At 33.3% G+C, this 12,382-nt stretch overlaps 3 protein-coding genes and 1 non-coding gene across 5 annotated transcripts in view; 1 reads left to right on the top strand and 3 right to left on the bottom strand.

Moving 5' to 3' along the window:
* LOC108460913 (MMS19 nucleotide excision repair protein homolog) overlaps positions 1 to 12,382 on the bottom strand; it is a 74,871-nt gene that overhangs the window by 57,828 nt on the left and 4,661 nt on the right. The window lies entirely within an intron of this gene.
* On the top strand, positions 437 to 1,271 carry LOC108458739 (uncharacterized). Its single transcript, XM_017758136.2, has one exon. The coding sequence runs from the start codon at positions 466 to 468 to the stop codon at positions 1,156 to 1,158; it is 693 nt and encodes a 230-aa protein (XP_017613625.1). The 5' UTR covers positions 437 to 465; the 3' UTR covers positions 1,159 to 1,271.
* On the bottom strand, positions 3,485 to 5,735 carry LOC108457866 (60S ribosomal protein L28-1-like). Its single transcript, XM_017757051.2, has 4 exons — positions 5,618 to 5,735; positions 5,328 to 5,501; positions 4,398 to 4,561; positions 3,485 to 3,822 (listed from the first exon to the last, which is right to left on the bottom strand). The coding sequence occupies exons 2-4, from the start codon at positions 5,473 to 5,475 to the stop codon at positions 3,682 to 3,684; spliced, it is 453 nt and encodes a 150-aa protein (XP_017612540.1). The 5' UTR covers positions 5,476 to 5,501; positions 5,618 to 5,735; the 3' UTR covers positions 3,485 to 3,681.
* LOC128294587 (small nucleolar RNA R24) lies at positions 4,076 to 4,165 on the bottom strand. Its single transcript, XR_008284895.1, has one exon. It is a non-coding gene; the product is annotated as a small nucleolar RNA R24 (small nucleolar RNA).

The following is a 12,382-nucleotide window of genomic DNA, read 5'->3' as shown; positions in this document are numbered from 1 at the left end:
TTTAATATAATTTAACTAAAATCTCTTAATTTTTAAGACTCTCTTACATATAATTTAGAATAAATCATATCGGCTTGCAACAAAAAATAGAATTTTGTGATTAATAATGACAATTTTTTAATAAAAAATTATGCTTTAAATGTAAAATTATTACCATAATAATAATCTAAGGTAAATACTAATTTTTTTAAATTTTTAATAGCATATTAAATTATATTTTTTCAAAATGTTAAATATTAGGATTATTGAAAATTTTAAATTTTAATATGTTTGATCAAGATTTGAATTTTAAATTAAATAAAACTAATTTCTTCATTATTACCAAATTAAATAATTTTGAAAATTAGTTGTTTTATTAAATTAGGATAACTTTTTTAATTTAAAAGTGTTTAAATAAATTTAAATAATACTGACATTGTAATTTTTTTTTCTTGACGAGATTTTCAGAGATTTAGAGAAACAGCAATGGAGTCTTCAGCTCAGGTTCTGGAAATCCACTTAATCTCAGCACAAGGACTTAAGCGTCATACCAAAAACTACGCCATTGTTTGGGTTGATCCATCGACGAAGCTTCGAACTCGTATCGATCGTACCGGCGGCGAAAATCCGACTTGGAACGATAAATTTCTCTTTAAAGTCTCACCGAATTTCCTTTCCGGTGAAACGTCAGCCGTTTCCGTCGCGATTTACGCCGCCGGAATCATTCGAGACAAACTCATAGGCACCGTTCGTATTCTCATTAGCACTTTCCTCCATACTTCTCCTTCATCTCCTATGACATCCCCGGCTTTCGCAGCGTTCTTGATCCGCAGCCCTTCCGGCGAATTCTTCGGGACCTTAAACGTCGGCGCAACGGTTCTTAACGCATTTACAGGCTTTCAAGCGTTGAATAAAGCCTCCGCCATAAGTTATCATGAACTTGCCGGAGATAATCTCGCCGGAAAACACCGGTCGGCGAACAAATCAAAGGCAACAGTTCGTGATGTACCTGAATCGATCCCTAGTGATTCACCAGCTCATCAATCGGAAACTAGTGATTCCTTAATGGACCAATCAATTACAGATGTGAGCTTGAAACAGAAAGTTCGAAAGAAAAAGAAGAAATTTTGGATCAATCTCAGGCAACTACATGCAATCTGTTTAAGTCCTCAAATTTGATACATCTTTTTTATATATTTTATATATTTAAGCTTTTTTATTTGCTTTGCAATTTCATTTTGTAGTAAAATTTTGCTTTTGCACATTCAAAATAATGTTATTTTTCATCAAAATGTCTAAATCATAGATTTATTTTTCTGGCAAATTATTCGAATATGGTTCGAAAATTTTTATGTCAAAAAACCACTCAGTCCTTTTCCAATTTTGAAATTTAGCAAATTGGTCCCTATAAAACAATTTAGAGTAACAAATTTATATGATTTTAATTGGTATAGTAAAAATTCATAACTAAGGACAATGAATCATAAAATTAATGTTTTTCCTCAATTTTATATGATTTTAATTAGTATAGTAACAAATTCAGCTTTTGATGTTTACATATTTTTCTCAATTTGGCCTTATTTCTAAATAATTCAACAAATTCAATCTCAATATTTCCATATTTTCACAAATGTTGGAAGATAAATTTGTTAACTCTGGTTCAAATTGATAGAATTTGTATATTTTGAGGGCTAAATTTATTATTATATTAATCAAAATTATGTATGGACTAAATATTAAAACCGTGATTAATTATCCTTAGTTGATCACTTTCAAATTATCATGGATTAAATTACTTTAATTTTTTCAGAGGGACCAATTTGTTTATTTTTGAAATTGAAAGGGACTAGAGAGAATTTTTACCAAATTTTTATATCAGTACAGATTTGGTTAATGAATATTTGGTTTACAAAATTTAAATTTAGGTACCTCAATTATCAAGTAAAACTTGGATATTATATTGCTTGTGTATTTAAAAATTGTTTATGGAAAATGATTTTTGTATTTTTTTATATTTTATCGTGAAAATAGTTTGATTAATAGAAAAAATTAAACGTTTTCTTTAAATTATTTTTAAATTGAATATAGAAGTTACACTTAAATATTAAATTAGAAATAAAAATTGAAGTATGAAAATGAATATTGAAAACTAAATCATATATTATTAAGGTTAAAATTTGCTATTAGATGATGAGTTTGTGTAAATTGTGGATTTCAGATCTCTACTTATAATCCCTGTATTTTTTGAGTTTTGAAATTTTAATTTTGACCCAATGATAACAATTAATTCTGTTTAATTAAATTATGGTATTAGTATTGTATTATGCGTAAAATTAAATATTTAGTCAATGTTTAGTAATTAAATCATTCTTAGTGGCTATATTTTTGAATTTTAAAATTTTAGTCTTAATACAAATAACAATTATTAAATCTATTAATTGATTTTTTACGAGTAATATTTAAAAATACCTAAACTTAATAAATTTAATAGTTATCATTTAGTTAAGACTAAAATGTTCAAATTTCGACTAAATTAAAGTAGAGATACTAAATCCACAACTTATCTAATAAGTAAAATTTGACCTATTATTAATCCGTCATATACCAAAACCAATAAGATCACACAAAAACTAATTTTTCAAAATTATTTTTAATTTCTACTCATAGTTTTTTTATTATTTTTAAATTCAGCTTGCTTCAAGGAAGTTGGTATTTTTATTATTACAATAAGTTCGAGCACATTTAAATGTGAAATTCTTTTGATATAACAATTAAAGAACAATTAAGTATAATATAAAATGGATAATATATATCAACCAAAAAAATTTACGAAATAAATAAAATAGAATATATAACATCATTAAATAAAAATCTATTTTTAATTATTAACTTCATTTATAATTTATAATACATTAAATATGTATTAAAACTGAAAATCATTTAAAACCCCAATGGATAGATTGGTACTAGAACTCAAAATTGATTTAATACTATCAGGTCAAATTCAAGTTTGATCAACTCAACCCATCAATAAAATCGAATTCAAATTTCGTAATACTCAATTCAAAAACGAGTTTAATCAACTCAACCCATCAATAAAACTGAATTCCATTTTTGTAATACTCAATTCAAACAGCTAATCGAACTTTTCATTAATATAGAAATCGAGCAAGTTTGAACTTGAATGCAATAATACATAGATGAAAGCTTGATTATGTCTCAGACCAAGATCGAACTTAAAAATTTATATTCAAGTCGAGCTTAAACCGAGTATCAAACTCTTTAAAGCTTTAATTCGATTCAACGACAACCTTTTTAGTTCATAGCATTTTTAAAGAAATTTTCCTTTTGCGATCGAATCATTTTAAAAGATCATATCCTCGTACCCATATTTTGAAAACATGGGTAATTAGCATCAAAGGGTAGTGAGCTTAGCTTTTTCTAAATCATCCAAATGCAAAAGAACAAACAGAGCTTAATGATCTCAACAAAGTCAAAGAGGAAATTAAAGGGCAAAATTATCAAACTTAGGATATTATAGTCCCAAAAAAAAAACTCGAAACCACCATGATTCTCACTTTTTTTTGTTTCAAAATCTAGTTATAAAATACACCAACAAGCTAAAACCACGAAACAAGGATGAAAAAGTATCGGAAACAACGAAAATTGCAGCAAAATGATTGTGAAGTTGTGTAAAAAAGCTCACTTCCTGCCATGGATCCTCGATGCTTGTCTGTTCCTCTTCTTGACACCGGATTTGGCAACCTTCAGACTTCGGTTCACAGCACTCAACCTTGCTAGGGCAGCTTTTGTTAAATCCGGCCTGTAGTAGTTGTCTGTCACCTGCAATGTTTGAATAGTAGATCATTAGGAAAAAGTTCATAAAAAGAACGGTAATGATGCAATACGAATTGTAAGAGATGATGGGAAAAGATAAAACCACTCGAGCAGAGCTTCCGAATATCATTGAAAATGGATACTACACAAATGAGATCAAGAATATCTTTGATAATCTATATCCAAAAAGGCTACTCAAAGCATACATATACACGATAATGCCTAAAGTAGCTACAAAAGCATTGAAGAGGATCATATGGAAGCTCAGAAGCCAAGCGTAACAAGTACATTTCAACGAAGAATCCAACAAATAGATCCTTCTTATATGTTATTGCTTCATCACCGCAAGATAAAACCCTCAAAAAAATTTAAATTCAAAAGCCGGCAACACCATACCAGTTAACAATCATTCAAGTTAACAATCTAACAAGTTTTAACAGTTAGTTTCAAGAATTTCAGGGTTTAAATCTTTAAATGATCTGTTTTTTTCCTAACTTATGGAAGACAATCACAGCAATTACAGAAAGCAAACCTAGTAAAACAATAAACAGACATGTTTCAAAATTTGATTTCCTCATTACCTGGTTTTTGACTGCCTTGGCCATCCTAGGGAACTCCTTTTTCATGACAGACTTATGGAGCAAGCTCGAAGGCTTGTTCTGTTTCTTAGACTTGGTTGTGGCTAAGAGTACAGACTGGTCTTTGCCTGCAGGTTGAATGGTGACAGTTTTCTTGTTTGCCAAACCTAAAATTTCACGGATCCAGGAAAGAGTTAATATACTTGACCAATACAACATATATCGCCATGCAAATTTTAAATTCACATTTTAAGCTTTTTGATTATTCTCAACATAAAAACAACCTTCCACAACTCTTTGCATTATACGACAATTACCATTTCTCATCCCATCCAAATGCTGTAACAGAGCACAGTTGAAACAAGCTCATGATATAAGAATCTTAAGCTCAAGCACCCATTAGAAATTCAAAGCTTGAAGCTCCACTAGATCTTCATCATGTTTCACTTCACTTTCAAATCTCAAACTTGATTCAAGACAAAGATCAAAATGCTCAAGCTTGCCGAATTAGGCTCATTTTCTTAATGGAAATAAACCATATTACTTTTGCTTGAGTTTTAAAGCAAAATCTTTCAATATAAATCAATTTTTTTTTTAAAAAAAAGAAGCTTGATTAGGCTCAAGAGCTGCTCGACTCAAGTATTAGTAGAGCTTGAATTCAGGCCCCTTGATAAATTGTGCTCAAGCTCAATGCGAAGACGACTGGAGCCAAATTCAAAAACTTTTTCCATCGTACCATCCAACGATGCTTATATAATTTCCATTTGCTTATATAATTTCCATTTCTCTTTCACATATTAAAAAACAAATGATAATAACAACAATAGCGATCTCTTTTTGTTTTACAAATAAATCTAAAATCAACATCATCAAATCAACACAAAGATAATGAAAATGAAGATTTGGGATCACAAAGTAAATAAATAATAATACCAGAGTGTTTGTAAGAGTTGACATTGTAGAGATTGTTGGGCTCTTTGCTGAATCGAACGCCAGCAGTTCCTCTTCCAAATTGTTTCACCAAAAAACAATTGTTCTTCTTCACTACCTCCCAAATCAACTGTCCTGGAACTGTCGCCATTTTGTGTTCTGTTTCCCTGCACCTCACTGCACCAGATTTAACCCCAAAAACCCTAATTCGTGAGATTAAAATCTTATAAAAAACCGAAAAAGAAATCAGAATAAATTTATTAATGATATTGAACTAAGAACTAAAGAAGAACCTGCTGGATTTTTAGTTTTTTTTTTTTTTGAAGGGATGAACAATTGGAGAAAGAGAGGTACAAGAGGAAGGAAAATAAAAACGGAGGCTTTATATTAGTGGAAGTAGGGTTTTGCTTTAAGTGAAATTACGATTATATCCTTTCACTTCAAAATATTACGTGAAATACAAATAGAAAATTTGGACCCACCTTACGCCAATTTTTTATTACCCTAGAGAGAACAGACAAAAAACTAGAGCCAGACACCAATGGCTTCGACGGCTTTCAACGCCGCCGCTGTTACGAAGAGCAAACACCAATCATTATCCAAAAAGCGCAAAATCCCACATTCATTTGCTTCTGACAAGGCTGAATCAGTAGCTAAACCACCAAAACCCTGGAATTAAAGCAATGCCAGTACGAAGACGACGATAATGGAAGTTATTTGGAGAAGAAGATGATGAAAAAGAAAAAGAAGAAGAATATTTCGGGATTCATGGAGTCTGAAGAGATGACTGGTGAAGAACTGAATAGCGGCAAGGTATCTTTGTTGAAAACAGCGGCAGAAGATTTCGGAATCAATGGCGTATTGGTCTAAGAGCGATGGGGTTCCTTTCTCGTTTCTCTTCCGGGCGTTTGATTTTATCACTCAACGGGTGTGCCGCAACGACGTGAACGTCGCCTGTAATATGTTAAGGACCGTCATGCGCACTGCGCCACGTGATTTGCTTGCTGTTTTCCATCTTTTGGCTAATAAGATAGCTCCCAAGCATGAACTAGTGTCGGATTTAGCCGTTGGATCAGGTCTGATATGTTGAAAAGTTAAAAACGGTGGGAGGTGCAATTGGCACCGAAAGTAAAAAGTGGTTGACAAATGGGTTTAAAGTTGAATGGTATAATTCAATTTTAGTCCCTAATTTTTAGGCCATTTGCAAGTTAGTCCCTGAACCTCAACTATAAATAGGCCTAACCATTTCTCATTTCAATCATCTCAACCATTCTTTCTCTCTTAGTTTTTTCTCTTCTCCCATTTGAGAATTCTTAAGCAATTCTATTTGTTTGTAATATTTTAGAGATAGTGAAGTTATCATCTGGTGTTAGTGCCTGAGGACGTAAGTATAATTTACCGAACTTCGTTAAAATTTTTGTGTTCTTTCTTATCCTATTTTTCTTTCAATATTTGAAAGTATAATAGTATTATTTAATTGTGCTATTAAATTACGATAGAAGGGATATTCTAACTAAGGAAAGACTTGGTACTTAAGAGATCCTTGTGATCCACCTCTCTTTCCTGGGAATTGAACTTTGTGTGATTTTTTAGTATAATAATTTACACGCTTCCAACCCTATTGGAACAACAAGTGGTATCAAGAGTCAAAGGTTAATCGTAGTATGCTCTGTGGTTGCAGTTTAAACTGATCTTTCACATCAGAAAAGATTTCCTTAGGTATATTGAAAGATTATGGAGAAGATGGACGGTTTAGGAGCTTCAACATCGTCCATGTGGACAAGACCGACAATTGGAAATGCTAGATTGACCGTGGAGATCTTTGATGGCACGGGCCATTTCGGTATGTGGCAAAGTGAGGTTCTAGATGCCCTTTTTCAGCAGGGTCTAGACATTGCCATTAATGAAGAGAAACCAGATGATTTACAGGAGAAAGATTGGAAGGCGATCAATCGGTTGACATGTGGCACAATTCGATCATGCCTTTCTCGAGAGCAGAGGTATGCTTTTTCAAATAAGACTTCTGCAAATAAGTTGTGGGTGGCACTTGAAGAAAAATAGGACAAGAAAGAACAAAAGAATTTTAACGAGGTTCAGTAAATTATACCTACGTCCTCGGTCACTAACACCAGATGATAACTTCACTATCTCCAAAATATTACAAACAAATAGAATTTCTCAAGAATTCTCAAATGGGAGAAGAGAAAAAACTAAGAGAGAAAGAATGGTTGGGATGATTGAAATGAGAAATGATTAGGCCTATTTATAGTTGAGGTTTAGGGACTAACTTGCAAATGGCCTAAAATTAGGGACCAAAATTGCAATTATCATTCAACTTTAAACCACTTGCCAACCACTTTTACTTTATTGCAATGCACCTCCCACCATTTTGACTTTTCAACAATCTCACCTTGAAGATTTGATTAGGATAATCACATATTCACACTTCCTTCAACTCCCCAAATTCAATAAAGTTATTTGTAGTAGACGCATTTGGAGGCACTACAAAAGATAACTTTATCGAATTTGGGGAGTTGAAGGAAATGTGTGAAGATGTGATTATCCTAATCAAATCTTCGAGGTGGAGATTGTTGAAAAGTTAAAAATGGTGGGAGGTGCAATTGACACCGAAAGTAAAAAGTGGTTGGCAAGTGGGTTTAAAGTTGAATGGGATAATTGCAATTTTGGTCCCTAATTTTTAGGCCATTTGCAAGTTAGTCCCTGAACCTCAACTATAAATAGGCCTAACCATTTCTCATTTCAATCATACCAACTATTCTTTCTCTCTTAGTTTTTTCTCTTCTCCCATTTGAGAATTCTTAAGGAATTCTATTTGTTTGTAATATTTTGGAGATAGTGAAGTTATCATCTAATGTTAGTGCCCGAGGACGTAGGTATAATTTACCGAACCTCGTTAAAATTCTTGTGTTCTTTCTTTTCCTATTTTTCTTTCAATATTTGAGGGTATAATAGTAGTATTTAATTGTGCTATTAAATTAGGATAGAAGGGATATTCTAACTAAGGAAAGACTTGGTACTTAAAAGATCTTTGTGATCCACCTCTCTTTCCTGGGAATTGAACTTTGTGTGATTTTTTAGTACAATAATTTACACGCTTCCGACCCTATTGGAACAACAAGTGGTATCAAGAGCCGAAGGTTAATCGTAGTATACTCTGTGGTTGCAGTTTAAACTGATCTTTCACATCAGAAAAGATTTCCTTAGGTATATTGAAAGATTATGGAGAAGATGGACGGTTTAGGAGCTTTAACATCGTCCATGTGGACAAGACCGACAATTGGAAATACAATATTTGCCGTGGAGATTTTTGATGGCACAGGCCATTTCGGTATGTGGCAAAGTGAGGTTCTAAATGCCCTTTTTCAGCAGGGTCTAGACATTGCCATTGATGAAGAGTAACCAGATGATGTACAGGAGAAAGATTGGAAAGCGATCAATCGGTTGGCATGTGGCACAATTCGATCATGCCTTTCTCGATAGCAGAGGTATGCTTTTTCAAATGAGACTTCTGCAAATAAGTTGTGGGTGGAACTTGAAGAAAAATAGGACAATAAAGAACACAATAATTTTAACGAGGTTCAGTAAATTATACCTACGTCCTCGGGCACTAACACCAGATGATAACTTCATTATCTCCAAAATATTACAAACAAATAGAATTCCTTAAGAATTCTCAAATGGGAGAAGAGAAAAAACTAAGAGAGAAAGAATGGTGGGGATGATTGAAATGAGAAATGGTTAGGCCTATTTATAGTTGAGGTTGGGGACTAACTTGCAAATGGCTAAAAATTAGGGACCAAAATTGCAATTATCATTCAACTTTAAACCCACTTGCCAACCACTTTTTACTTTGATTGCCAATTACCTCCACCATTTTGACTTTTCAACAATCTCCACCTTGAAGATTTGATTAGGATAATCACATCTTCACATCCTTCAACTCCCAAATTGATAAAGTTATCTGTAGTAGCCGTATTTGGAGGCACTACAAAAGATAACTTTATCGAATTTGGGGAGTTGAAGGAAGTGTGTGAAGATGTGATTATCCTAATCAAATCTTCAAAGTGGAGATTGTTGAAAAGTCAAAAATGGTGGGAGATGCAATTGGCACTGAAAGTAAAAAGTGGTTGGCAAGTGGGTTTAAAGTTGAATGGGACAATTGCAATTTTGGTCCCTAATTTTTAGGCCATTTGCAAGTTAATCTCTGAACCTCAACTATAAATAGGCCTAATCATTTCTCATTTCAATCATCCCAACCATTCTTTCTCTCTTAGTTTTTTCTCTTCTCCTATTTGAGAATTCTCAAGGAATTCTATTTGTTTGTAATATTTTGGAGATAGTGTGTGAATATGTGATTATCCTAATCAAATCTTCAAGGTGGAGATTGTTGAAAAGTCAAAAATGGTGGGAGGTGCAATTGGCACCGAAAGTAAAAAGTGGTTGGCAAGTGGGTTTAAAGTTGAATGGGATAATTGCAATTTTGGTCCCTAATTTTTAGGCCATTTGCAAGTTAGTCCCTAAACCTCAACTATAAATAGGCCTAATCATTTCTCATTTCAATCATCCCAACCATTCTTTCTCTCTTAGTTTTTTCTCTTCTCCCATTTGAGAATTCTTAAGAAATTCTATTTGTTTGTAATATTTTGGAGATAGTGAAATTATCATCTGGTGTTAGTGCCCGATGACGTAGATATGATTTACCGAACCTCGTTAAAATTCTTGTGTTCTTTCTTGTCCTATTTTTCTTTCAATATTTGAGGGTATAATAGTAGTATTTAATTGTGCTATTAAATTAGGATAGAAGGGATATTCTGACTAAGGAAAGACTTGGTACTTAAAAGATCTTTGTGATCCACCTCTCTTTCCTGGGAATTGAACTTTGTGTGATTTTTTAGTACAATAATTTACACGCTTCTGACCCTATTGGAACAACATGACCATCACTGCATTAGTCGAAGCGTACAACAAACCCGAAGATGAAATCAGAAACCAATACAACACGCTTAGAGATTTCGGCTAAACGACGGAAACTATACGATCGATGGTGTTGATCAAACCCCAACAGCCTCTTACGATTTCTAAAGTATTCAAAGCATTGCTCGCCATTGCCAAAGAATGTAGAAGGAAGAAACTGGATTTGGTTGAATAACTTGTAATGTCTATTGGAAGTAATGAAGTTAAGCATATAATTCGTCTGCTTACCCCTAAAACAAGCAATTGGATCAGATTTTCAGTTTCGAGTCTTTTAGTAGCATTAGGACAAGCTTCTGTATACAACAAAAACCGAAATTTGGAACCTTTGGATTCACCAGAGGCTGCGGAGATCGTAAAGCAAGTGCATTCGGTTTGTCTGGTTTATGATAAGCTAATCTGGGCGATTCTCAACGATGGAATATCGAAACTTTCTAGTTCATGCAGCTTTTCTATCGAAGTTTCGGTCGAGCCAATGCTGGTGAAACCAAGTCTAGCTGAATCGGAGATAATCGAAAGATTTAATGGTACGGCATATGATTGCGACTATAAGTACGATGGTGAACGAGCTCTAATTCATTACATGGAAGACGGGAAAGTGGAGATTTACACCCGCAATCTCGAACCAGTTCCGCAATGTTTCCCGACGTTGTTATCTCCGTATCAAGATCGAAGAAATCCGGGGTAAAATCGTTTGTTTTGGAGTGTGAAATCGTTGCATACGAGCTTGACAAACACGAAACACTGCCTTATCAGATTCTAAGCACTCGAATACGTAAACATGTTGCTTTGATCGAGATTAAAGTTCAGTTTTGCATATTTGCTTTTGATATATTGTATCTTAATGGTAATTTGATCTATGAACAACAGCTCGTTCGGGGAAGAATCCGGATTTTTTCAGTTCGCAACTGCATAACAGTCGACAAATCCTAAGCAAAATAAGATCGAAAAGTTCCTAAAATCTGTCATGGATGCAAATTGTGAAAGCCTTGCTATTAAAGGCTTAAATGATGCGTATGAATCCATGGTTGAAACTGAAGAAAGAGTACATGGAAGGCATTCGAGACTCACTCGATCTAGTCTCAATCGCTGCATACCATGGCCGTCTCGAGCAAAAGGCACTTACTTCGTGTTTCTTATGGCTTGTTATGGCAGTAAAACAGCAGAATTCGAAACCTTATGCAAATTAAAGACAGTATTTTCGAAGAAAATTCTTACCGAAATATCTTCCAGGCTAGCTTCGAAGATGATTCCAAAACCAAAGTTGGTATGTCGCCAACAAAGTTAAACTGGATGTATGGTTTGAACCCTCGGAGGTTTGGGAAGTGAAAGCTAGCTCTTTGACAACCAGTCCAGTTAATTATGCTGCTTTTGGCATGGTGGAAGCCCGTGGGGGTCTTTCGACATGGTTTCACAGCTTTTTTCATGTTCAAAAAGACAAGGATCCCGAACAAGCTTCGTCATTGGAGATCATGGTTGAAATGTATCAAAAGCAAGTTGCCAAGACAATCAAATGATCCTGTCACAGGATTTTACAGTATAGCCGAGGCAAAGGATTTGAGATTTCATTAGTTTGTTAATTATTAATATCCTCAAATTGCATGTTATTTGGCAAGACTAGTGCCTTCAGATGAACTGTAGTTCTGGACTGAGAAAAAATTCTAGAAAATCGTTTCAAATAGTAATGTTTAGTTCAATATCCTTTAAAATTTATATCGGTTTTGATTTGGATATTACTTAAATACATTCAATTTAATTTGATTTTCAATTCATTAGTTAAAATTTTATCGAGACTGGATTCATACTTTTTTACTCAATTTATGTTGAATTTATAATATAAAAATAAATATTTATATCTAAATCAGTAAAAATGACTTAAAAAATTATATAAAAACTATTTTTAAAATTTTGATTAATCAAAATCTATTCGACACCAATGAATTAATTCAAAAAAGTTCGCATTTGATTTTGATTCAATTTTTATGGGTCTAGAAAACTGGGTAATTGAAGTGTTGATTTCATGGCCAAAGTCAAGGATTTAGTTGATGAGAATGGGAACTGGGACT

This window comes from Gossypium arboreum, chromosome 6 (genome assembly GCF_025698485.1).
Source record: "Gossypium arboreum isolate Shixiya-1 chromosome 6, ASM2569848v2, whole genome shotgun sequence".
Taxonomy (NCBI): Eukaryota; Viridiplantae; Streptophyta; class Magnoliopsida; order Malvales; family Malvaceae; genus Gossypium; species Gossypium arboreum.
This window is presented reverse-complemented; position numbering and strand designations above follow the sequence as displayed.